General features: G+C 44.0%; 1 protein-coding gene and 2 long non-coding RNA genes across 5 annotated transcripts in view; 2 read left to right on the top strand and 1 right to left on the bottom strand.

Moving 5' to 3' along the window:
* The window catches only part of LOC310683114, a 90,258-nt gene extending 69,656 nt beyond the window's left edge, over nt 1–20,602 (top strand). The window contains exon 3 of the long non-coding RNA XR_014514293.1: nt 20,504–20,602. This is a non-coding gene — a long non-coding RNA (uncharacterized lncRNA). The remainder of the gene's footprint in view (nt 1–20,503) is intronic.
* Nucleotides 296–25,018, bottom strand: LOC310683108. The gene is made up of 3 exons (XR_014514286.1): nt 24,861–25,018; nt 20,774–20,845; nt 296–659 (listed from the first exon to the last, which is right to left on the bottom strand). It is a non-coding gene; the product is annotated as an uncharacterized lncRNA (long non-coding RNA).
* A 188-nt stretch (nt 25,019–25,206) lies between these two features.
* Nucleotides 25,207–27,867, top strand: part of MAF (MAF bZIP transcription factor) — a 232,589-nt gene continuing 229,928 nt past the window's right edge. For 2 of the 3 annotated variants that reach the window (XR_014514282.1, XM_083452638.1), the window contains exon 1: nt 25,235–27,222. Coding sequence is in view for 1 of the 3 variants with exons in the window: in XM_083452638.1 (XP_083308764.1) it covers nt 26,102–27,222 (1,121 nt within the window). In the remaining 2 variants the exon portion in view is untranslated. Of the gene's footprint in view, nt 27,814–27,867 lie in introns of all 3 variants that reach the window. The other variant, XR_014514283.1, reaches the window with a different exon arrangement.

The raw sequence follows: 27,867 nt of genomic DNA, 5'->3' as shown, positions 1-27,867 counted from the left end.
TCTCCAAGGCTGACTTTAAAATCTAGTTAAATTTGCAAATATCTTTGACTTCCCTTTCTTCTGCTTTTCTTTTCTTTCTCTCTCCTCCTTTTTTCCCTCCCTGTGTGTATTTTTTTAAACACCCCAGCATCTTTTCTTTGGCATGTTTCCGATTTCCCAAGCTGCAGCTGCGCGGAGCTGAATGGTAAATCAAACACCCTAAAATCTGTTGTTTTAACACAATGTCTAAGATTTGCCGATTCTCTTCCCCTCTCTCATTTTTTGTGATAACCACGCTGCCTCTTCTTTGTGTGGCATCCAAATAACTAATTGGGGTAGCTAAAGCCTGACCTGTGTTTTTTGGTGAAAATTAGCGGGTAGGTTAGGGGGTGAAAAGCGGATAATTCCCAAGCAGTTTAGATAAGTAGATATTATAGGCTTGCCATGTTAATTGGTATTAAATATTTTTTTAATCACTGGTGGCTTTCATCATCAGGCTCTCTTGTGGCAGACAGCATTCTCTCTTCTCTTACGGCCCTGGCTCTTTGCATCTTTGCAGTGCTCTTTCAAAAGACGTTGCTGTAGCTTCTTTTTCATAAAGGCCAGGTCACATGGTCCTGTCGAGCTTGATGGCTGAATGGTGCAAGACACTCTGGTTTTGATCCGAGGCAGGCATGTGACTAACCAAACATAATTATTTATTGATTTATTACACTTCTGTTCCGGCCCTTCCTCCCTAAGGACCCCAGAGAGGCAAAGTAGTAAAACAATGCAATTAAAAAAAATAAAAATGCAGTTAAAAGATTTAAACACAATTTTAAATCATTGGGCAGTATCGAACATTAGTTCTACCCTGAGTAGACCCATTGAAATTAATGGACACAACTAACTTAGGCCCATTACTCTGAGTAGGCTTAGGTGGATGCAGCATCTTAAAACATGTTTAACAGTCATGTATGCTCACAGATTATACAGATTATACAGTAGCACCTCAGGTTATGTTACCCTCCGGTAACATAAACTTCAGGTTGCAAAAGCAGCAAACCTGGAAGTGTTTCGCCACATGTGCATGTGCAGAAGCGGTATACCGCCATGCCCATGCGTATAACAGTGATCCTCAGATAGCAAAAACCTCAGGAACGGATCCCATTTGCAACTGGAGGTACCACTGTAATTTCAAAGTTGCCAGCGACAGTATCTTTCCAAAGCCTAGATGAAAAGGAATGTTTTTTAATTCCTCTTGAACATTAATAACAAGGGAGATAGACTGACCTTACTAGGGAAGCCAGGGAGACCAATAGGGAGCCACCACTGAGAAGGCGCTGTCACAGTTCAGAACAGCACCCAGCAAAAACATCACCTGCCAGTCATAGGACCTGAGATGGTTGATATTAGGTACTTGGCTCTAGTGTTTGAAACTCCCATTGTTCTACACACATTTTGCGACAGGGAATTTCATTAGCGCGAGCAGTTTCTGAGCTCTGGGTGCAGTACTGTGCCTAAGATTTCAGATTAAAACTGCAGAGTGGATGGAAAAGTGGACCTTTTTCTGCCTCCCCACTTCCAGCTACTCTCTGAAGACTGGAGAAGAGACCTTCTTATGAATATTAGGGGGGTGGGCAGACCATGTGAAAAATGAACATAATATTTAAGCTGCAGTTATTCATTTTCAGCTTTGTATTGTTACATATAAAAAAAACCCTAGGCTTTCCATTGTTGTGCCCATAACCTAAGTTTAAGGTGCCATTTAGCTCCTAGCTTTCATATCTGTTTCTAACACTGCTTGGCTCCCAAACCTTTCAGGTCTTGTGTGCTAGTAAAGACACCTTAAATTGTGGGGTGTATCAAATGGGCTGCAATATTTGAAATTCTATGAATAACATTTGATTTGGGCTCAGGAAATGCTTTGAAAGGGAAGAGTGGAGCCCACATGAAGGCTAGCTGAGCCTGGGCACAAAGGGAGACATGGATGAAAGGATGAGGGGAAATTTGCCAAACTAATGACTATAGTGATACCTTGGGTTACATACGCTACAGGTTACAGACTCCGCTTACCCAGAAATAGTAACTCGGGTTAAGAACCTTGCTTCAGGTTGAGAACAGAAATTGTACTCTGGTGGCGCAGTGGCAGCAGGAGGCCCCAGTAGCTAAAGTAGTGCTTCAGGTTAAGAACAGTTTCAGGTTAAGAACAGACCTCTGGAACGAATTAAGTTCTTAACTTCTTAACCCAAGGTACCACTGTATAGGTTAATTATTAAGACATAGACATGTTGCAGTACTTTTTTATATAATAAAGAAGGGACTATGCTGAATTGTGAAGGATGGAAGATGATAGAAAAACACTGATGGGGTGGTTTTTAAGTGAAGGGTAAATGCATAGGATTCTGAAAGCTGTAAATAAAATGGGGGTGGGGGTGGGATTTCCCCTATGGCCAGAATTAAGCCAGATGATGTGATTGAGGGCAGTGACCCTGCCTAAGAAGACTGGGATGGATTGGGAAGGATGCAAAAGAATGAAGAAGAAACCAGCAGGTAGAAAGGCTGTGTTAAGGATAAATAAGAGACAATACTAAAATAAAAATGCCACCAACAAACTCCACTTAAAGAGCTAGTTCAGAGAACTTGCCAAAGATGGGGAGGAAAGGCACTGAGATAAAAGATTTATAGAATCAGCATCCCTCCCCACAAACATTGTGAGTGGAGAGTGTTGGGTGGATTGGAAGATAGATAAACTTCTCAATGAGCAAACTCCAGCTCTACTCCTTTCCCTCTCCCCATGCTGATGTTTCCCTTATATGGCATTTCCCTGCGCCCTATCATTTTGTTGACAGGCTGTCTGGCTTAGGTCATGCATTTTTAAAACTCTGGACATCTTTAAATATCGGGGGGGGCGGTATTTGCTTCAAATTGCTTCAGGGGGCTCATCTCAAAGGAGCCCTATTTTGATCCAAATGTGCCAACCTCATCTTCGTATTCAGGTTTTGGAAGAAGCATCTTCTTGGTGGCTTTTCCTCTTGACTTTGCACTCCCTTCCTAGAGAGACTAGCCTCGCACCCTCCTTGTTAACTTTCCATCTGCAGGTAAAAACTGTTTCTTTCAAGACAGGTCTTTGGGAACTGGCTGCTTTTAAGGAAAGGATGTTTAATATTGATGTGTTGTTTTCTCTATTTGCATTTTAATTCTTTTCATTTTTTATAGTTTCATTACTTTTGAACTATTATCTTTTATTTTGAATGAGTATTATACGGCCCCTGTAATAGTGCCAGTTCTGCACCGTTTCGTTGTCATCGTTCAGTGTGTGTGCATTCAAGTGAACTATTCTGGTTGGTTTACGTAGGACTGGGGAACCTTCTTTAGCTTGAGGGCCACATGCCTTGGGGCGGGGGGCTTCCAAGAGCCACATGACGGCTCAAAAAGTGGAGCAGAGCAACAAGGCAGATTTTACCTTTGTACAACAGACTAGTTTCTACACATACACATCCTTCATCAAGACACACAAAAGCTATTATCAAAGTTCAGGAACACATTCCAGCCAGCCAAAAACACTCAAGGAGATTACAATGCAGGGCAGTGAAGGTGTGGCCTGGGGAGAGGTCTGGCGACCAGGTAAGGAGCCCTAGAGGCCCACATTCAGTTGCCCAACTATATAGCAGCCTATGAAGAGTCTTCAACAATGTATAAAGGGGAAGAGGGTGTTCAGACACCAAACCTTGCATTGATAGTAGATGAATTACTCACACACCCATCCTGCAAAAATAAATAAATAAATCTGCATTTAATTTTCTGTCATTAATTTTTCCCTCCTTGTATTTTCTGCAAGACTGTCTCTGTTCTCATCTGGGAAATGCTGGAGAGTATGGAATGGCCATAAACATTTGCACATCAAAAGTTCTTTATAAATTGTTCACAATAAATGGGATATATCATGATAACTCCTTATTGTGTGAAGAGAATTTAATTATAAAATCACTAAAGCAAAAGAAATCACAGAGACAGAGGAAGGGAAGTATACAAGGAGATGTAATGGATTGTATAAACAGCCCATTTTAATAAGAGAACACTAGCAAAATTCCTGCCCCGTGTAGCTAATAACCAGAGCATTGCATTACACTCACAAACAAAAGGCAGGAAATTCAAAGATAAGGTGGACACCTAGTCCTTGACTCCAGCCATTGTCACAGAATGGCCCAAAGATTATGTGAGAGAGAGGAGGTGTCACTCATAACTTTGTTCTCTTCCTGCCTAACCTTGAGGAAGAGGCTAAGTAGGGCCGTTGCTGAATTCAATTTGTGGTTGCCCACATTTTTTCAACCCAAAGACCACATACTCATGGGGAACCTGACAGGTTCCACATGCCAGTGGAGGGCAGGGTCAGGGACAAAAGTGGGCAGAGTAATTGGTATGGTAAATTGCATTCCAGCCATGCAAAAGCCAGAGGTTTCTACACACAAGGACACACAAAGTGATTTGACAGCCTTTCTCAAATATCTAAAAGGCTGTCTCATGAAAGATGGAGCAAGCTTGTTTTTGGCTGCCCCGGAAGGTAGCACCCAAACCAATGGATATAAATTACAAGAAAGGGGATTCTGACTAAACATTCTGACAACAAGAGCTCTTTGACAGTGAAATGGTCTAAGCCTTTCTCAACCTGTGGGTCCCCAGATGTTGTTGAACTACAACTCCCATCACCGCTAGCTAGCAAGGCCAGAGCTCAGGGATGATGGGAGTTGTAGTTCAACAACATCTGGGGACCCACAGGCTGAGAACCACTGTGTGACCTGCTTGCCAGGAAGAAATTTCTTGAGGGCCAAGTAACAGATTTCTCCCCATGCTGTGGTTCTGAAAAAAACTGCTTCCCTAAAGATACCTCCTGCAGGAAGGAAGTTGCTGTTGGTGCCAATATCAGCTTCCCTGCTACATCAAGTAGCACAGGGACATAGGGAGCTGCCTTCTACTGAGTCAGACCAATGGGCCATACTGTAAGCACCTACTTGCAGCAGCTGTGTAGAGTTTCAGGCAGTGCTAGCTGGAGACACAGGGAATTGAACCTGGAACTTTCTGCATGCAAAGTGTATGCTCTGCCACTGAACTATGACTCTTCCTCTCTTTCTTTCTTTCTTTCTTTCTTTCTTTCTTTCTTTCTTTCTTGCAGCCTTTTTCCTGATAAGCATTAATGGCTCCTTTACAGCAATATGTGCTCAAGGGTCTTTTCGAAAAGTGGATATTTGACCTGACAGACCTTGGCTAACAGTCAGGCTCCCATGTATGCATTCTGAAGCTTTGTGCAAAACAGAACATCTCAGCGGAATAAAGGAATTTACAGACTATTGCTTCATCACGTAGCAGCCTATGTTCCTCATCCCCCCGCTTCTGTCTTTTCAACTTGAAACAAAACCTCTCTTTTAAAATCAGGTTAAATGCAAAGCTTCTAAGTAAGACATTTAATAAGTAAAAATATAATTAGGGATGTGCAAGGCTTCCCTGCAGAATTCCGTCACAAAATGTGCAAGAGGCTTTTTCCGCCCGAGCCATGGATTTTGGCAACAAAACCCCATCATGATTCTTGTTAGCTTTCTTTCACTACTCCACTTATTATATTTAATCCCATATTTGCTATATTTAGAGAACACATATAGGCAAGTTTACTCAGAAGTAATTCCCACTGAGATTGTTGGGCTTTAACTCCAGACAACAGTCTTTAGGATTACAGCCATAACCTCATACAACCTCTGTGTAATTCACTCACAATAGCACTGCATCATGGGCATTATAGTCATAAGGAATCATTATTTTTTTTAACCTTTACATAGAGAGAATCACTTTCAGTTTCACATTTCAGGGTGCCCTAGACATCCTGAAATGCTGGGCCCCTTCCTCTGTCAATAAGTGCTCTTCTACATTTATACATCCTGGTGGGATTACCTGGCAACAGTGGTAGGCAACAGCACCAGTCTAAACATGGACATGTGGCTGGGGCTAGCCACTAATTTATTTTCTCACAAATGCTCAATGGCATTGTGGGGAATTTAAATGGCAGCCAGACCCACCTGCCAGTTGGTGCTTTTAGCACCAGGTTTTTAAACAAGAACCTAGGAGAGGCCTCAGTAGTGGAGCTCTCTCATTGTTCTGATCTATCACTAAAGAGCAGGTTTTCCCTTGGAAAGGAGTGGGGCAAGGGGGAAACCTTCTCGTACCTGTTCCTAGAAAGCATGGGTCAAGTGGAAAACCACTCAGACCTGTGCTTCCTAGGCACAGCACAAGCAGAAGTGTGGACAAGCCCAGTGTGAAGAAGCACTTTCTTCATAGCCAACATAGTTAAAATACAGAATTTGCTTCCACGAGATTTAATGATGGTCACCAACTTAGATTGCTTTAAAGGGAGGGTTGATAAATTCATATACTGTACAATAAGGCAACCAGTGCCTGCTCGGGTCCTGCTTGCAGGCTTTTTCTATGGGCATCTAGTTGACCACTGTGAGAAGAGGATGTTGGAATAGATGGGACTTTGGCCTGATCCAGCAGAGCTCTGCTTATGTTCTGTATTCCTTTGTTTCTAAAAAGACATCAGAGATCCAACAGGTATGCTGGGAGGGTGAAGAGATTAGGTACATTTTTGCACCCAAAACACAATTGGGTAAATGAATCACCCAACCCATCCAAATCTCACAATATTATAAGCACAATGGTATGCCACCATGATCTTAAAGGAAGAGCAGCATAAAAGTACGACAGATATTATAGCAGTGGGGGGGAAATGCACATTTGTACATGAACTTCAACACAAGAGTCTATTGAGCTATGAATATGCTGATTGGCCAACCAATCTATGTAGTCTGTCCAGGGTATGTTGCCACAGCCTCCTGTCCCACATTCCTGTTGTACTTTTATATAGGTCATTGTGCACATGGTCCTTCATGTGCGAAAATTATCACATCCCATAGGAATCAGTGCTAAGGACATGCTCCACACAACCATTTTTATGAGTCATTGACTTGTTCAGTAGATGCACTGGTTGGATAAGATGTGTTGAACCACCCACCAAATCTTAGACAAACAAATCAAGACATACTGTGTTGCAACACAGTATATCTTGTTTTGATTTGTTTGACTAAGATTTTTCCAGGGCATCTTGTATTGCATAGAAACATGAAAAGAGCACTGCTGGGTCAACAAATGTCCATGTATCCCAACGTCCTATTCTCACAGTGGCTAGTGGGAAACCCACATGCAGAACATGAGCACAATAGCCCTCTGCCACATTTGTTCCCCAGCAACTAATATTCAGAGGCAAACTTCCTCTGATAGCCATTGCGATTTGTAGGCACTGAAAGCCTTGCCCTCCATAAATTTGCCTAATCCTCATTTTAAAGTTGTCCAGGTTGATGACTATCTCTACATCTTGTTGTAGCAAGTTCCACAGATGACCTATGCGCTTTGTGGAGACGTATGTTCTTTTTCCGGTCCTGAATGACCTAAAATTCCAGCTTCATGACTCCTTGCTTGCCTAGGTTGTGGTTAGAGAAGAGTGTGTGAGTGTGTGTTGCTCCACCCACTTTTGTCTCTAGCCCAACCTACCAGTGGCATGTGACCACCCCCAGAAGATTCCCCCCAAAAGGGAATGTGGCCCTCAGGGTGAAAAAGGTTTCCTACCCCAGGCGAAAGGAATAGCTGCCAGGTAGTTAAAACACCAGTAAGCAAGTCTCTTAACAGTGATAGGCCAGAAATGGTCAGATGTTTCTACCTGTGACTTAGAAAGTCCTCCAACTCAAGCTTCCTTATTGGTCTGAGCAATTAACAGAACTGGCCCAAGCCATTTTACCGGTACTTCCTGAAGCAAAGGACAAGATGGTGCCTCTCCCTGCCCCCATTCCATGTACAGAAGGTGTCTGGACTGGCAATTTAATCCTACTTTATCACCAGTGTTGAATTAGCATCCTCCGCTGTAAGTGAGGGAAGCAGGCCAGAACACACACCTCTGATTTCCAGCAGCATCCTGTTTCTGACTGGAATGTGTTTTTGAATGCTGGTGGTGCCTCTTGCTTAGGTGGAAAGGTGATGTGTGTGTTTGGAGTGTTCACATTTGTTGCTCTGCCCACTTTTGTCTCTGGCCCTGGACACCACTGGCATGTGGCTCCTGGAAAATCACTGAGAATAGAATGTGGCCTTTGGGCTAAAAAGGGCCCCTGGTGTAGGTCATACTAAGCCAGATGTACCAAGGGGCTGTTCCATTATAAGGAAGCTTTCTGTACTCTAAGGCAGGGGTTGGCAAGGTTTACCTTGCCTGGGCCTGTTCACTCCAGCGGAGATCCCTCCGTGGGCCTGAGCGCACCCGCAGACGTGATTTCCGGTGCCGTGGAAGCAAGTCCCCGCACTGCACTGGTTTAGCACAGCGCACGGGGACTCGCTGAGCGAGCAGCTCAGTTCGCGGGGGCTCGTGGGCCGGTTAAATGACTCCCGTGGGTCGCTTGTGGCCCATGGGCCTTAGGTTGCCGACCCCTGCACTAAGGGGAACTCCTGCTGCCACCACCTCACGGTGATTGCCTCACTGCTATGCCACCAACCCCAGCAATTAGCTGGCTCTGCTGTAGAGCTGGCTCCAGACTTCTTTTACCTCCTTTCACCTCTGACTCATTTCATCCTGCCCTCCGACGTGACAGGAGCCAGGTGCAACACCCTGGCAGACCTTTGAAAATCTCCTGAATGCCTCTCCTACTTGTAGGAAGGACGCCTAGGGAATGGACTGTATCTTTCTCTTTTTCCTCTTCTCTCTCTCTCTTTCTCTCTCTCTCCCCCACCCCCAGTCTTTCTTGTTAGGTTGATGACAGAGTCCCTCTTTCCCATCACTCGCCCCCACCCTCTCTCCCTCCCTCCCTCTCTCTCTCCCTATCAGCTGCCTAATCTGCCTGCATATTCTGACACACACAGCTGCGAGAGATGAAAACTGTGCTGTTGATAGATGAAACTTTGGATAAGATTACATGGTTTTGAATATCTTGATGACATATTTGTCTGAAAAGTCTTTTAGAGGACAGCCTAATATAAATGCACGGAAATGTTTCTAATGACTAGCATTTGTCTACGGTCTCCATTTGAAAGATGAAACATTCACATATCATTTGCATTTGTATGTGAAGGCAAACTTTTCAATAAATGCTTCTTCCAAGTGAGAAGAGTTAACTATTTACTCAAAACATGCCCGGACGATTACATTCCGGGTGTAATTGGCCTCCACTAGAATTGGCAGTTGCCACACTCATGGCAGTATAGACCTGATTAAGGCTGGAAGTTGTTAAAAAATACTGGTGATGTGTTATTTGCTTATGTCCCCAAGATGTTTCCAGAATAATTTCTTGATTTGATTTGCTAGTGAATTATCTGTCTCGGTAGTGGAGTAGATACTAACATAGTATCCCATATTACATTCCAATAGTTATCTGATCACAGACAAGATTGAGGGCATCTCCAGAGCAATGTTCTCTTTTGCAGATATATTCTGCAACATGCCATTGACACAATCATTGTGCAATAGTGGTGTGTTTATAGTGAACCAGCCACATGTCATTCCCCTTCTTTAGTTGTTCTGTGATGCTTCCCCAGTGTGATTGCATTATTGCTGTCTGGAGGGGACACACAGCAAGAGTGACACACACACACACACACACACATACCCTGAACATTTGTGGTCTAAGGAGGTGCAAGATTTCAGCAGGAAGTTACAGGACATGCACTGATGGAAAACAAAGAAGTACTTGCACCCTGAAGCCTTTGTAGGCACAAACAGTATTAAAAGCAGGATTGCAGCTAACCACCCTCATTCAGTCATGAGCACAAATAATCAAGAATGCACAATAAAAAGATGTCTGGAGAGGGGGCAGTTGAAAACAACCTGTCAAATGAATTTATCTCTTTCTTGCTAATGGAGCATGATAGGAAATAGCATAGGACTGAGGACTAAGTAGACTCATTGCTCAGACATTAGCCTTCCACCCAACGGACATCAGCCACCATTGCTGTTGCCCCTATGTGACTACAGGATCCAAATGGCATCACGTAGATGCCAGCAATTATGCCAGACTGCTCATATGTGCAATTACCTAAAGTCATGTGGAATAAATGTGTGTGGGGGGTGCGGGGTGCATAAGTTTCTCTGATAGCAAAAGGAAAAAGCTTTATTTTTCAAACTCTCAGTGAAGTTACGTTGGTAGCCTGATAATAGAGCCTTCACTAAAACAAGCTGCCCATGTATCCTGGAATAACCTTTCTACCCATTAATTATTGCAATTAGGGAATGTGATATTTAGTTAGCTTTCCTTAACCTAAGAATGGCATGTTACATATTATTGGAAATGGCCAAAGCAGGTTATCTGCATGTCTCAATGGGTCAACCTTTACCTTTCCTATTACAGGTTATCCGTGTCATTCTTGGAAATCATTGACTTCCTGGACATTGACTCTGTCATGGAAAAATTGTGTGTGGGGGGGGGGGAGTCTTCCTTGCAGAAAAATGCTGAATAACATTTTTCTACTCTCCTGCTTGTGGGGAAAAGGAATCATTCATTTTTGCTCCGCTCTGCCAAATCTGATTGTGATGTTCATATTAGGTATGAACTTTTTTTTTTAAAAAAAAGAAAATTCACCAGCATTTTAGTGTGAATTTCTCCTAATGCACACAATTTTGTATGCAATTTTATCTAACAAAGTGCATATTTGTATGTTGTTTTCACTAATATACCCAATGATATGCTCTACCAAAATACATGCATTTTGTACATGTTACTTAGCTGGAGAACTGCACTGTGAAATTCAGAGAAGTGCAAATTTTGAAGTGGGATTTTGTTTCAGTTCATGTAATGCTTCAGAAAGTGCCAATCCAGTATGATTGCCTTCACTGCAAACTGGATCAGATTTCTCCTTCATCCCTAAATCTAGCATTACACTGTTGTTCAAAAGGCAAGGCTAACTGTTAGTGCTTGTTATTGCAGTGAGATATCTTGCGACAGTCCCTGTTATGGTGCTTTTAATGCCCAGCATATGATAGCAGGTTGGGTCAGGAATCTCAACCCTTGTTCTATAGACACCAGCTGAAACATTTAAACCTAACAGGTTCACAACATGGTGCAGACAACAAGAAATTTTGCAAAGAGAAGACTTTGTTTTCATCCCACCCCTCTGCCAATTTTGGCAGCATCCATAAATTTATTTGATGCACTTTATATGTTTAATTAAAACATTATATTAGCACACTTACAGTAAGTGATAAAAACACTCTGGTGGTGGTGGTGGAATGGGCAGAGAGCCTTTGAAGCAATCGGCAGGTCTGAAAATGCTAGATGTGCACAAGTAAATCAGATACAGAATCCATAAATTGGAACAAATCTCTTCAAATTTTCTGCCACTTCATATATATTAAAATGACTTCTTTTAAGTGTTCATCAGTGTGGACTTGGCATGTGCAGTGTATTTCATTAGGGTGTGTACCCAGGGAATTTGATTGATTGATTGGTTGGTTGGTTGATTTAATGTCAATGAAGGAAGGGGGAGATGACAAGACAAACAAATACAGACTAGGAAAAGCTAAAGAGGAAACCAACCAACCACAAGGGTAGTCAAGAAGCCAAAACAATAGATATATCCTGCAGAAAAATATACCTCTGCCAAGATGACCAGAGGCAGGGCAGACCTGCACTGTTGATCCTTAGCAGTGCTATGAATCAAAAACATAATGCAGCCATTGGACTAAGTACAGGATCTTCTTTGAATGTGACAAATAGTGTCACATTCTCAGGAGGCTTCTGGTGGCCCACCTTTATGTGTCACTCACATATGTTTCCTCACAGAACAAACCAGCCTTGTGAATTTGATCATGAAAATGATTCTGGAGCTCTTCCACCGGGAGGAAGCAGTACTTCTAAATCCACCACCTGCCATCAAACAGCCTTGAAGATGATACTCTCCTGATCATTCCATTGTTTCAAAAACAGGTGATAAAGGAGATAATGAGCTTGTGAATCATTGCTGTTTGAGCAGAAAAACACACATACTCACTGGCCATTGAAACACTTGTACTCCTGACCCCAAGATCAAATCCAGGACAACTGCTGGATGTAAAGTTCACTTTGTCTGGGCTGGCAGAAGGAAAACAAGCAAGGCTGTTTATTTCCTTCATTAATGGGGAGACTGGACATCAAGTGTCCTGCCAGTACCAAAACCTGGCAGCTTCTTTGCAGGAATCCGGTGTCAAGCCAAATCACTTATTGTAGTGCGAAATTCTGCCCTTTTTAAAACATTTTAAAAAAGAACAGGTCATGAGAAAACATGAAAGTGACAGATTCTCACATAACTGTCCATTTCTCTCTAGCTTGGCTTTGCATTTTATTTTAATTTGCTTAGCAACGTAAGAGCCTGGCTGCTGGATCAGGCCCATCTAGTCCAGCCCTATGTCCACACAGTGGCCAACTGGATGCCTCTGGGAAGCAGGACCTGAGTGCAACAGTAACACACTCTGTGCTTGAAATTCCCCGAAGCTGGCATTCAGAGCCATACTGGCTCTGACACTAGAGGTAGAACAAAAAGCTTGTTTGCTTATTCGCTTGTTTATTTTGTTGCCAGATTAAAAAAACACACCCACCCAAGATTTTAAAGAGAGCCAGCAGGGTAGGTCTGCGAGGGGCTGGGAGGAAATTTAGCTTGCATAAAGCCTTTCTCAGTGGGTTTTGGTGAAGCTAAGAAAAGGAATGTCAAAAGACCTGTGTCAGGCATAGGCAAACTCGGCCCTCCAGATGTTTTGAGACTACAATTCCCATCATTCCTGACCACTGGTCCTGTTAGCTAGGGATGATGGGGGTTGTAGTCCCAAAACATCTGGAGGGCCGAGTTTGCCTGTGCCCGACCTATGTGCACTCCTGTGAGCTTTTAGGAAGAAAGGCAGAATATAAATGAAATATATAATTATCATTTAAAAAATAAACCCTGGTCCTTGAAAATAAAACACTTCAATTTTATGCAACTATGCAGATTTGAATTACTAAGCATGTGCAGTATGCCACCAAACCTCCTTTATAAGAGCCTAAAATGTTCAAGACTATTTTTGTTGTGCAGCCTACCACCTCTCAAACTGATGCCCCACCCTTCCCCTCAATGTTCCCCAAATGCTCAGGATGCTCATAGGTGAGGTCACCACTCTTTTGACCCACAGGAACATTGTGAGGTAGGATACATTGAGCAAGTGGCCCATTGTGATCCAGAGAGTTTCATAGCCCACCAGGGGTTTGAACCTGGGTCCCCCTAGTCCAAGTCCAACTCCCTAGCTATTGCTTCGTGCTCATTCTCCATAGCTTGTACTTGTGTGAGCCATAATTTATGCATTTATGTCAGAGAAATTCTGATGGGCTGTATTCATGTACACAGAGTAGACCCAGTGAAATTTACAGACCTGACTAACTTACATCTATTCATTTCAGTGGGTCTATTCTAAGTAGAACTTAATTGAAAACAACCCACCAACTTTAATGGAATAGTGGAGAGAGTTGAGGGCTGGAGAATAAATTATTAGCATCCTCACTAAATCCTTCCAGCTGCAAAGTTCTGGCTGTGTATGAAAGTTAATGGCTACCCAATGTACTAGATAATGCAAAGCACAAACAAAAAGCAGAGTGGAAATGATGCCAATGTATGCTGGAAACTGATTATGTAGAAGTTATCTATCTAATTCTGATTAGTGATTCTGTGTTAAACATTCTAGAGTGTCCGGATGTGAATGGGGCAGTGGGGGGCGGGGGACAATTGCTCTGCTCTGTCCAAATATTGACTAGGATTAGAAGTGATGTGATTCTGTCTCATCTCCAAATGTCTCCAGCACTTCAAATCTAAGCCTTTCATTAACATTCACCATTGGCTAAGGGGCTTCTTTAGTTTATCAGGTTTGGGGATAATTAGACACACACCTCACATTCCAAGACCTCAATATGTTGACTGCTACAGAAAGTTGACTACTCCCCATGATTCATCTAAGTTTTACTTTGGGTCGACTCATTGAAATGAATGAGCATGACTAAGTTAGGCCCATTCATTTCAACTGGTCTATCCTCAGTTAAACTTGGTTGGATACCACCCTTTTGTCTTGTACACTGGTGGCTAAAATGCTGTAACCCCAGCTTATCCAAGGTAATGCCTGCCAGATGTTGCTGGACTACAATTTCCTTTGGTCATGCTGGCTGGAACTGAGGGCAGCTGCAGTCCAACAATATTTGGAGAGCACCACCTTGTAAATTGGGACGTGGGTGGCGCTGTGGGTTAAACCACAGAGCCTAGGACTTGCTGATCAGAAGGTCGGCGGTTTGAATCCCCACGGTGGGGTGAGCTCCCGTTGCTCGGTCCCTGCTCCTGCCAACCTAGCAGTTCGAAAGCACGTCAAAGTGCAAGTAGATAAATAGGTACTGCTCTGGCAGGAAGGTAAACAGCGTTTCTGTGTGCTGCTCTGGTTCACCAGAAGTGGCTTAGTCATGCTGGCCACATGACCCGGAAGCTGTACGCCGGCTCCCTTGGCCAATAAAGCAAGATGAGCACCGCAACCCCAGAGTCGGTCACGACTGGTCCTAATGGTCAGGGGTCCCTTTACCTTGTAAATTACATTGAATTCAGTGGTACCTACTTCTAAATCATTGCTAACACGAAGTGTCTAAAATTTTCAAAGCACTGTTCAAAGACCAGGGGCTGTTCCCCTGCTTGCATTGCTTGTCAACCCTGCCTATCTGCTACCCACTACCACAAAAAACCCTATGTCATTGCCAACCACTCTCCCTTTACACCTGGCCACCCCTCCCCTCACATCTCACCCCAAACACTCTTCCCATCAGATCCCCCAACCCACTCCTTCAATTTTGTCTAATGTATTTATTTTTCCAAGCAAGCAATTTCTTCTAGTATGGTTCATTTGTATATAAATTATTTTCACTAATGTATACATTTTTGGGACGCGGGTGGCGCTGTGGGTAAAACCTCAGCACCTAGGACTTGCCGATCGCATGGTCGGCGGTTTGAATCCCTGCGGCGGGGTGCGCTCCCGTTGTTCAGTCCCAGCGCCTGCCAACCTAGCAGTTCGAAAGCACCCCCGGGTGCAAGTAGATAAATAGGGACCGCTTACCAGCGGGAAGGTAAACGGTGTTCCGTGTGCTGCGCTGGCTCGCCAGATGCAGCTTGTCACGTTGGCCACGTGACCCGGAAGTGTCTGCGGACAGCGCTGGCTCCCGGCCTATAGAGTGAGATGAGCGCACAACCCTAGAGTCTGTCAAGACTGGCCCGTACGGGCAGGGGTACCTTTACCTTTAAGTTTATACATTTTTATTCAAACTTTTCCATAATCTACTCATTATTTGGCTGGAGCATTGCATTGCAAAATTCAGGAAAGTGTGAATTTCAACAGATAGCTGTGTTTTGACTTGTACATAGTTTTGAGAACTGCAAATTAGGTAGAATCTGAACTGAACTGGATGCTTCCCCCATGCCTACTTCTGTAGACATGGTAAGAACTGTGCTGTAAATAGATCTGCCTAGCCAAATCTGTGGGAAACAGAATGGTGGTATAGAAAGATCTCTAGACTGATCTATCAGGATTTTTCTTGCGGATAGCACAAGACTGTATTTATGACTGGGATAATCAAGATATGGGGCTGTATCCAATGTAGCATTCAGTTAAAGTCACTTAGTGATATACTTGTTCTGCTGGTGAAATCCTTTGCACCAGCAGAATGTTGTTCTGCAAGAGAATGCATGAGCAGATTGCTGGTAATTTTTGGGCACAATCTGTTGTGCAAGGAGTTTTTGCTAGTACAACTGTTGTGTTGGATTCCTCTGTTGTGCAAAACAATTAAAACTCACCCATCTACTAGTGTAAGAATCCTTCCACTAGCAGACAGAGAATGTTGCATACAGCCCTCAAATTTTTAATGCCCCATTTTATTTACACACACACCCAAAAAGCACATCAACACCTCTGTGCACTGTACCTTATTAAACTTGAGGTCTCAAATTCTTTGGGCAGGCTTGCCCCCGCCCCCACCAAACCAACCCCTTGCGTTAATCTGACCACGGCAAAACTGCCCCCTTGAAATAAATGTATCCAGAGGCCTTACTTTAATGCTCCTAATCTTTCTCACACATTCTTTCTACGTTAGACATCCTTGGGCATAACGAAAACCTATGTGCCATTTCAGCAGCAGAGCACTGTGGGTTTTGACCTGTTCACTCTCTGACATCAGCAGATCTATCTCATTGGGTGAAAGTAAAAAGCTTGTGATTAAAAAATAATGACTAATACATGAGTAATGCTGGGTCCATTGTGCTAACGGCCCTCTGGACATCATTTGTTTTGATGGCAAAGCTCTTGGACAGCAAGTGCCTACCCTGTAGGGCAGGGCAGCGTTCATGAGTGGGATGGTTGAAAGAGCTGAGATTGGGGAGTGTGATGGTTGGTTGCTTCCAGAGTTGCAGCTGCATCCCCCCCCCTGCATCCCCCTGCTAAATATTTTCTGCTCATCTGCAAAGTTTGAGGTTCCCTTAAGCCTATGGATACCTTTCTCTTAGGAACATAGAAAACTGCCTTAGACCAAGTCAGACTATGTGTCTATCTGAGCACTAGTTCTTCTAGGTTTCAGTCAAGGTTCATGCTCAGCCCTACCTGGAGATGCTGGGGATTGAGCTTGGGACCTTTGCATGCAAGGTAGATACTCTACCACTGAGCTATAGCCCTTGGCCTTCCCCACCATCTTATGCATGGGTGCCCCCATTTTGCCTATATGAGGGCTGAACATCAGAAACAGAGGATATGAAAGAGTAGTACCCAGATCCCAACTGATCAGAACACATTTTTCGGGGTTGTTAAGATACGACATATGGTTTATGCCCTATGTCCTACCTATTACATTCAAGTCCCCGCCCCCTGAAGGAATTACATTGCATCGGCAGTGTAACCTACAGTAAACAGCAGTTAATTTAACATAAAATCACATGAAAGTCATGTTCAAGCTGTAAAGAACAAAAACTTCAGTATGAGTTGTTGACTTTTGGCTTTAAAGCTTTATTTCAATTTATTTAATGAGGTTCTCTCTCCTCCCCCCCCCCCCCTTCTCAGTACTTGCATTTTAAAAACAGCATACATATGCAATTTTACATGAGAATTAACAATTTGTGTCTTAGTAAATGCTGTTAAAATTTGCCTGCCATCTTCCATCACATCTGATTTGCTGATTAGAAGATAGGTAGCTTTCTTCTTATAAAATGTGAAATCTCATTAAAATTCTAAATATTTCCATAACTCAAAAATATTTCAGATGTATTAGCTACAACACAAGTCAGAATTTCTGATTTGGGTTCAAAACATGCACCAAACAATGTTAGATTTTTTTAGCAATGAAGTTTTAGAAAAGCATATTTTGTGGGGGATAAGTACATGGAATGGATAATCAAACTGTATAAATGCTGTAGCAAAAGGGAACACACACACACATATATACAAACAAACTACATTGAGATTTAGACATTCTTTTTTTTTTAAAAAAAGGAGGAGTTTATGATAAGGAGGGGCTGGAATCTATGTCTAAAATATGTAATAGATTGGGGTCGGGGCAATAGAGAAAAGAACAGCAAGAGAAAAGGAGGAAGCTACCACATTTACCAACAAGCAGAGTCCAATTTGATGCTCTGGGTAAGTTTAAAAAGATTTCATGAGCCTGGAAAAATAAAGAGAAAGTACACACATTCCAACTGGTCAGAAAGCGGTAGCCAGAGAAATGGATTATAGTAGTCTCAAGAAAAGTCAGGGAACAGCAAAAGGGTGGGGAGGGGAGATAGCACACTTACCTGTCTATTCTCCCAGATATACTAGCTGGGTGCTTTTATAAAGTGGGGTGTTGTTTTTGTTTGTGCTTAAACTGACATCTGGGTCATTTCCCGCTGAAGTATATATTGTGCAATCATCCTGATTTGTTTTCACAAAATTTGCATGGAGGTTACATGGTGTCACCGTCAAATCGTTGTTACTCTGTCCTTTCCCTGCAGTTTTCAGTCACTTTTCTTATCACAAAAGGTTGTTTTTTAAGGCGCATTTGTTGTGCAAGAGTGCCACTTAGCCATTGCTATTTATTGCAACGTACCCACATTCTTTGTCGGGGGGTTATGAAGGTGCACTCATATTGCACAGAGGGCATATACTGGCATCTCCTCTACCTGCTGCTGGACTACAACTCCCATTAGTCCTAGCCAGCACTGCCAATGGCCAGGGATGATGGGAGTTGTTCCTCTCTTCTGCACAACTGGATATCGAACTGCATAAACAAAAGCTGCATGCACACTTCCCACAATACCCACAAGCAGAGGTAAACTGTTATGCATGCATAGACCCAGTCAGTTATTTGGTAATAGTCTGTTCATAGTGTGGGAGGCAAGAGCAAAGGCTGGATTCATTTGCACCCTTGATCTCCCCCACCTTGGAGAGATCACTGGTTTCAGCACTATTATCGCTGGTAATTCAGCTGGATGTGCTACATGCATGTACAACTCGATTGTACATCTCTAGCTAGCCTCTGCCAAAGAACATTGGATTGAATCCTAAGCTTCTCTTCTGCTCCCCTAAGGGAAGGGGAAATTAATGTCAATTCCCATCCATCTATAACTCCATGCACCATTTCCTAGTATTCCCAAGGGTCACTCTACCCCCAGGAGCAGATATGCAGGTGGTGCAAGGAGATGCAGCAGGAAAGCAAAGGCAGGGAAGTCGTGTTCCATGGATGTGAATTCTGTTCCACTGTATCCCACATTATATCTATAAAATATATCTTGTCACTAGCGATAGGGGGAAATTTGATTCAGTTCACATTTTCAGGCTAACATAACTAATGTTCACTTTTTGAAACGACACACGAACTGAAACACATTCACACTTCTCTGAATTTTTCAGTACAGTTCTCTAGCCAAGTACAGTAGTACCTCGGGTTAAGTACTTAATTTGTTCTGGAGATCCGTTCTTAACCTGAAACTGTTCTTAACCTGAAGCACCACTTTAGCTAATGGGGCCTCCTGCTGCCACCACACCGCCGGAGCACGATTTCTGTTCTCATCCTGAAGCAAAGTTCTTAACCTGAGGTACTATTTCTGGGTTAGCGGAGGTACCACTGTAATGCGTACAAAAATGCATATATGAAGGCAGAGCGTGCAAAGAGGGGAAGCTGATTTACAAATACGTGCTTAGTATGCTTAGTATGCAAATATTAGGAGACATGTGCACTAAAATGTTGCTGAATTTTCATGAGGACTTGCTTTAAAAAAAAAAAAAATCTACAAGCTGATGTGGAAATGTAGAGAACTGAAGAGTGGAAAAAATAAAATAAAATCTGAGAGAAACTAAAATGGACAGATTCGCCCATTACCTACTCATCACCGATGAGTACACGTCCCAAGGAACTACAATCAACAAGAAGTTTCCTATTGTGTATGCCCATATCGCGTTACTATGTTATTTTATATGCATACCTAATATAGTAAAAAATAAATAAAAATCTCTAGATTGTTAGCAACTTGCAGGAGAGTTTCAAGCATATATCAGAAATTTAGATTAAACTGAAGTGGGTTAAATTGCCACCCTGGTGCAATGGATCCCCTTAAAAAAACAAAAAACAAAAATTTTTGCAGTTAGGAAAGTGATGGGGAAATGCACTAAAAAGTGTAGAATGAATAATTAACAGGAAGACTTATAGCCACCACACAAGCAAATCAGGATGAATGCATGATAAATGCTCATTGTCATATAATCTCACTGAAAGCAAATCGGGACGAATACTCTATAAAGACCAGACATTGTGTAAGCTTTGTGCAAACAAATCAAGATGGATGCTCAATAGACAGGTCATCTTGTGTACAACAAATAGCCCTTGTTTTTGATGGCACAGGCACATTCACATCCAGCCAGCACACGAGTGCCCTGATGAACATTGTAACATAGCTTGCTTCTACGCATGGATTTCCTTTGCTAGATTTGGATGATAATGTATGAAGTCTTTAAATCTTCTTTAGCTAAGTCCCATCTCTCCCCCAGTACTGCATGTGGAAATGAGCAGATGCAGGCTGACCATCCACAGAACATTATGTACATCGACTTCCAGCATACTGCTGCAAGTCCTACTCAAAGCAGAATGCAAAAGGGTCGGTGTGCATGTGCCATCAGTGGCATCAGTGGGTACAATTTGAGCAGCAGCTGCTTTTGCCATGGTGTAGTCAGTTGTGAGAATCAGCCTTAAGAAAAAAGGGGAAAGGATTCCACTCAACACCCAAGTCATATGGTTTCCCTGAGTTTCTCACAGTTGTTTAAATGGATACGCTGTGATGCAGCACATAATTATGCATGCTCGATTCTTATTGGTTTCGATGGGGCTTAAGCATGCATAACTGCACACTGGATTGAAGCCACAGTGATTAAGTAAAGGGGATGGAAATAGGAATTGGAATATGATTTCTACTCAATTTGTTATTGCAGCTGCATTTGGATCTAATCTGCTAGTCTCAGACCAAACTTCCAATTTATCCCAACAAGAAGCAGAATTATCAACAAAATACAGCGTCAGATTTGACCTCCAAACAATGCAATCCATACAAGAAATTAGAAAAGGGAAATCACAAATACATGTGTGTGTATAACTGCTGCCTTTTGTTGTCTCATGATTCATGCCTCTGAAACAGACATGGGCATTCCTCTTTATTAAAGATAAACAGAAGGGTTGACAGGGCAAATTAATTTCATACATACAAATTAACTCAGCTTAGTCTTTCCTCTTCCCCACACTGAGACACCACCGCCTGGATCATTCTGTATTCCTTCCTGCCACCAGAAAACAAGAATTTATTGGACATATGTTTGTGTTCCACTTAATAAAATAATACGCCAATATTTTCCAGATCAACTTTGTTAGTAATTCATGAAGTGACTATTTATGCTAATCAGGCAGAAATATGTTTGCAGGCCTAATGCATTACATAAATTTGAATGCAGAATGTTCAATTATGAAAAAAAACACAGGTGATACAAATAGTAAATTACACCCAATAAATATGTGTGTGTGATTAATGGATCTTCAAAGAGAGAGACGCATTGCTTGGACATCTGTGAGTTGTTTAAAAAGAAAAGGATTAATAAATACTGAATTACAGGGATGATTATTTCCATCATAATTCACCTATTTGTGATGGCTTCTAGTTATCAGGCTGCTGTTTCATCGCTATGGATGTGAAGTAAGACTTGTTTCCTCAGCAATTTTACCCCTATCAGATTATCTCGTCTGATTCTATTATTTCTTTCTCGTAAATCTGCTAACAGTGATTTGTTATTTGCTTGCCCCGTTAACGGATCCGAAGCACTGTTAAAAGGATTTATCTAGCTCTGTGCCTAAGAGCTGTTGATGCCTTCGCCTTTTGTTACCCCGTGGAAGTCTTTGGGAAATCAATTTGGTTGCTTTTCATACTTAAATTCAGCGGACACCATTCAGTTCTGCGCCATAAAATAAGACACTGGATAAACAAAAGGTGCAGTAACTGTACTTAATGTGCTGGCCTTGATAGATGAGTTTGTTTAAGTCATAACAAATGACACTCAAAGTCAATATAACTCACAAGAGGTGTATTGCCTACTTTCTAAACCCTCCTCTGCCTGTTTACTCAGCTAAGGAAGTCTTTCATATGCACTTGAGGCTTCCCCTGCCCCCCTCACTGAGGCAGGGATGGTACACTGACAGTGTTACATAGTGCATTGAATCGTTTGTACTTTTCTGCAGAAAATAAATATAAGTAGAGATAAACAGATATATACAAACACGGACATACATGCATGCATCTACTCCAATTCAGGAGGTTTTTAAGTAACTAAAGTTAGCATGTGGAACCCCAGTTTTAAACTGTGCTTTCTTCAAGAGGGCTATTCTTGAAAAGGAGAATATTAAAGCAGGGCATTAGTGATTGTAGATTGATAGAAAGACTTCAAGCAAACAAAAAATAGCAAGGGGGGGGGAGACTGAGGGGATTTGGCCTGTCATTGCTGCAGAAAGACAGAGGGTTGAATGCCTCTAATTGAAATGAAAGTGTGCAATTGTTAGAGAAGAAATACTCCTAATAGAGAACTGTAAATGTTTAGACATCCATTGTGAGAAGCTAAATAATACAGGAAAATGCTGCCAAAATGAGAATTATATGTTGCAGGAAAGAGGACAGTCGTGGTCTTCCTTCCGAAGGTTTTCTTTAAAACTGTTCACAGTCCCCATGGTGTGCTACATAATAGACAACATTTGACAGTCCCGTCACCTCTAACAGTCAAATAAGGATAATCTGGCATAACCAGTAATTTGATTTGATATTTTGGGGGCCGGAGCCCAGTTGAGTTTACAGCACTTATTTGCATTGCTAAATATCAGCTCAGATTCTGTTAGCCACACAATACAGTACTGTGAATTCCCTGTTTTAGCTTTCAAAGCTTACTCATGTTTGGGGGGGGGGGGGGACACACTAATTCTGGAGATATAGCATGTTAAAATGCCTCTGTCCCAAAGAGGCTGGTTTTGTTTTTGTGCCCCTCCCACTGAGGAGATGTTTCTAATTCCATGCAATTGCTGCAAGTGTGAATTGCCAAAGAGCAATAAGTTTTCATTTAAAAGTATTCACACATGGCTGTGATTCATGGGAGGGAAGGAGCTAAGTGATCTATCGTGCAACATTCATCTTGCTCCGGGAAAAACCAAATAGAAGGAATTAGACTGTCGTGGTTGAGATTTATGGGGATGAGTGAGTAGTTTTTGTTGACAATTCGTACCAAGTCCTCCAAAATGGGAAATCAAACTGGACACATCCTATTAACTTTCTCATAAATACTGTTTTCTCAAGTTTCACCTGAGACCTCAGCTTTTACATTATTCCCTTAAAGTGACCCCCAATAATTAGCATTAGCTTTGTTATCAGCTTGTGACACACTCAAAAGTCTTGTGTAAAAGTCTGTGGATGACATACGTGGCATACCTTGATATTAAAAATCCTGACTGCAAAGGCTGAGATATGTCAGAATACGCAAACCACATACTTTCTTTACCAACCTGGGATTTTGTTACTACTGGGAATGAGGACTTAGAAGTCAGATGAGAAGCCTCTACAAACAGCTACTTAGTATAAAATTTTAAACAGGAAATTCTGAAAACATGCAGAAGCCATTGCACTGAAGTACAATGTTCAAAAGGCTGGTTTAATATATGACTAAGTGTCAGGAGTCGGGTTTCTGAGAATTACTTTTCAGATAAACAACTTTATAGCACTGCACTTAATCTTACTTACTAGAGACATCTCATTTATCACTGAATTACAAGTAACTTTAATTCTATTGATGTTGCCATAAAGTCAGTTGAAAATCAAGGCTGGCAGTTTTAAAGATTTTTGTCTTATCTCTCTCCCTCTCTCACACACACATCCCTGGAACAGACACGGCTACCAGGAACAATCCCCTTTCCTTCTCACTTCCTAGAAAAATACTGCAGGCTGCATCCTAAATACAGAAATTATAGAGGTTTATAGCTTCGAGAATCCATTGACTTCGAGGGGTTAATATCAGGCTGTCGTGCGAGCGCTGCCAGCTCTAAACTTTTTTTTTCTCTTTTTAAAAAAGGGCTTTTATTTTATGGATTTTTTCCCCCTTCATCTAAAAAATTGGAAGCGGTTCAACTCGAAACCGATCTGTGCCGAAAGGTGGCGCTGTCGAGGTTTAAACGGAACCCATTCAAGCAGGATTTTTTCACTTCGCGCAGCTTTTCGGCGTTGTTTTTGGCGACATTCCTTCCCCCGCCCCCGTCTCCCCTCCAAAAGAGAGAAACGACACGCGATTATTATTAATATTGTTATTATTATTTTGCGTATTAAATGAATAGATCGCCACCCATTTCCAAAGAGGATCTGGATAAATAATATTAAGGGACTCTGTCGCTATTTCTTCAAAAGCAGTTCATTTAAAACTTGGGACGTCTTTTAAGGCAAAACTTTATTTGTTACTATGCAAAGCCATTGACGGCAGGGGAGGGGAGACGCGGGAAGCGGGCTGCCAGTGGCTGGCAATTAGCAACTTTTCTTAACATTTTGACCCTCTCGCATATCCATCGATGGGAGGTGGGCGGGGAGATCGGGTATCGGAAGAAGAAAAATGAAGGGGGGGGGGAATGAAGCAGAGGCGCGGCTTGCGAAATCAGATGGTTCCATGACACCGGAGCAAAGGCCAAAGGGTGTTCTGAAATTTGCAAAGAGGAAAGTCTTGGATTTGCTCCTGCTTGGGGATGCGGGGGGGGGGGGGCGGCGGTTGGAGAGAAATGCTCTCCGGATTAACTCTTCCCAAACCCATAAGTCCTCCAAAGATGCTGATGCGAGTTGGAGCCACGAGGGCTATCCAACAGCACCGTTCATCCCCATCACTGACCCATCCTTCTCCCCGCGGAAAGGAAGAAAAGATTGAGCTGGTGTGGTGTATAATCTTCTTCCACCACCCCCGGAAGTCCGTGGAACCCCAGCCTCCTCGCTCTCTTTAGCACGTGTCCTCGCTAGATCACTCCTCGCAATTTTTGAAATTTGGAATCTGTGAGCGCGTGTCTGCTCCACGCGGGCGGGGGGGATACTTAAGGGGGGAAAGGGTGGGCGAAGATCAAGCGTTAGGACAACTCCGGGCAAAGTCCCAACGCGGAGATCAGTGTTAACCAAACAGACACATTTGTTTATTTTTTTGCAAACGCTACCAGCCTAGACAAAAAGTTAGCTCGAGATGTACAAGCTAACGCATGCAAGCACTCATACAAGCAAGGAAGGTTAGGGAGCATCCTTACCTCCTGAACAACACCAGCCATCCCCAGCCACGAGACAAAACATCCCCTTGGCTTTTCTCTATTCCTAACAGTAATGCCCAGTGGAGATAAAGAGGGGCTCTGCCCCCCGCTTTTGAAGAATGAAAAATGGTGGGTCCCCTTCCGAGGGACTCCGGAAAATCACTTTCAGTCATGAAGGAGTTAAAAAGTTCTGGTCCCAGCTGACAGTCAGCTGATTGGCCCCTGATTGACAGCTTCGAAAAGTTTCCTTGTTTCTATACTATTATGCTAAAGAGGGCCGGGTTCGCGGCATCGGATTGGCCAGGACTCGGAGTCAATTTCCCATTTGAAAGCTTGACGTCAGGAGCGCTATAAAACTCAGCAATGCTTTTAAACTCTCCTCCTGGATGAGCTCTTTAAAATATTTTTTCATCTTGTTGCTGGAGCTTGGGAGTTGAGTTTCTTTTCTTTTTTTAAGGGAGAAAAAACCTGCTTGTTATTTTGGGTCATACCATTGACCCCAGACAGTATTATTTTCCAAGGGTTTTTCTTTCTTTCTTTCGCTTTTTCTAAAGAAGTAGTAATAGTTACTTACCTCCTCTCTCTCTTTTTTTTCCTTCTCCCCCTCCCCTGATGGTGAAACTGTCTCTCTCTTCGTTTTTGCACCGGGCATGAAAAAAAAAAGAAAGCAGTCCAGAAGGAAAGAGACCCTGAAGTGTTGAGAAAGAAAGAAAAATCCAAACAACCGTTGCAAACAACAACTTAAAGCAACCTTTTTCCTCTGCAAAGCTGCAGAGCAGAGAGAGAGAGAGCGCACAGGGGAGAGAGGGGGAGGGAGGCGAGGGGGGGGGAGAGGAGAGAGAGAGCGCGAAGGGGGAGAGAACGAGAGAAAAGCCAAAGCAATCCAGCGCAGCCTGATGCAAAGGGCGACTAAGTAGAGGCAGAAGAGCGAGCGAGCGAGGCAGCCGCCTGCGGTCCGCCGGCTGCACCCGCGTGGCTCTTCTTCGCGAAGGGAAGCTCGCTGCAGCTTGGAGCCGAGCCTCGCCAAAGCAGAAGAGAGCGGCAGGCAGGCAGGCAGGCGCGGGGGGAGCGCGAGGGAGCGAGAGCCGCGCAGGCACCCCGAGAGCAGCGGCGCCGAGCTCTTGCAAAGCCTCAAACTGGCTCACCCGCTCGCAAGTCAGAGCAGCCCCCTCGCTCCGGGAGTGCACCCTTTCTGGAGGACTGGCGGCGGCGGCGGCGGCGGCGGCACCCCCAGCAAAAGGATGGCATCCGAGCTGGCCCTGAACAGCTCCGACCTGCCCACCAGTCCCTTGGCCATGGAATATGTTAATGACTTCGATCTGATGAAGTTTGAAGTGAAAAAGGAGCCGGTGGAGACCGACCGCATTATCAGCCAGTGCGGCCGCTTGATCGCTGGGGGCTCGCTCTCTTCCACCCCGATGAGCACGCCCTGCAGCTCGGTGCCGCCGTCGCCCAGCTTCTCGGCGCCCAGCCCGGGCTCGGGCGGCAGCGACCAGAAGACGCACTTGGAAGACTACTACTGGATGACCGGCTACCCGCAGCAGCTCAACCCCGAGGCGCTGGGCTTCAGCCCGGAAGACGCCGTGGAGGCGCTCATCAACAACAGCCACCACCAGCTCCAGAGCGCGCCGGGCTTCGATGGCTATGCTAGAGGGCAGCAGCTGGCCGCGGCCGCCGCCGCCGCAGCGGCAGCCGGCGGCGGCGGCGCCGGCCCGGGGGGATCCATGCAGCCCGACGACATGGGCTCGGCGGCCGCCGTGGTGTCAGCGGTGATCGCGGCGGCTCAGCAGCAGCAGCAGCAGAACGGCGGCGGCGCGCCCCATTACCACCACCACCACCACCCGGCCGGGGGCCACCACCACCATCACCACCACCAGCAGCCGGGCAGCGTGCAGTCCTCGGGCGGCAGCAGCAGCAGCAGTAGCAGTAGCAGCAGCAGCAGCGCCGGCGGAGGAGGCGGCGGCGGGGGTCTCCACCACCCTCACCACGGCGGCGGCGGCGGCAGCTTGCATTTCGACGACCGCTTCTCGGACGAGCAGCTGGTGACCATGTCGGTGAGGGAACTCAACCGGCAGCTGCGCGGCGTCAGCAAGGAAGAGGTCATCCGGCTGAAGCAGAAGCGGCGGACCCTCAAGAACCGAGGCTACGCGCAGTCCTGCCGCTTCAAGAGGGTCCAGCAGCGGCACGTCTTGGAGTCCGAGAAGAACCAGCTCCTGCAGCAAGTGGAGCATCTCAAGCAGGAAATCTCCAGGCTGGTCCGGGAGAGGGACGCCTACAAGGAAAAATACGAGAAATTGGTCAGCAATGGGTTCAGAGAAAACGGCTCCAGCAGCGACAACCCATCCTCTCCAGAGTTTTTCATGTGAGTTGTGGTCTTCCTCTCTCCCCACCACCTCCAACCTGCACCCCCTACTTCCCCGGCAGCCTCGTAACACCTTTAGCACACATACACACGTGCGCGCAAAAGTTTCTCCACGCGGCTTGGGGCGAGGGGGGGCAGCTTGCTATAAAGCAATCAAACTGGCCACCACGTCTCCATTATTATTAATAATGATAATAATAATATTTTTTCTGGGGGGAAGCAGCAACCTCAACTTTGGGTTGCTGTTGTTTGTTTTTTTAAGGTGGATTGACTCAGCAATAGCCAAGTTTATAATATTTTTTTAATTTTGTGGAGGGTTCTTGCTGGGCGCTTGTGTGTGTGTTGAAATCCAACTTTCCACCAACTCACTACTTCAGTCTGAAGTTTGCTCAGCCTTTGAAACCTGCCAGCCATCCACTATATATATAAAAAAATGAAGTGTTTTTTCCTCCCCTTTTTACATTTGCTGTGTTCAAAGTACAAAAAATGTTACTTTTCCTTTTACTTTTCACCATCCTGAGCTCTTCAAATGGGTTTTGAATCTGGAATAGACACACACACACACACACACACACACACACAGAGAAAGTTGTTATAAACTTTCCTTTTCCTTTTCACCATCCTGAGCTCTTCAAATGGGTTTTG

This window comes from Podarcis tiliguerta, assembly GCF_965153285.1.
Source record: "Podarcis tiliguerta genome assembly, chromosome: 8".
NCBI lineage: Eukaryota > Metazoa > Chordata > Lepidosauria > Squamata > Lacertidae > Podarcis > Podarcis tiliguerta.
Note: the sequence above shows the minus strand (reverse complement) of the source record. Positions and strands in the feature narration are given on the sequence as shown.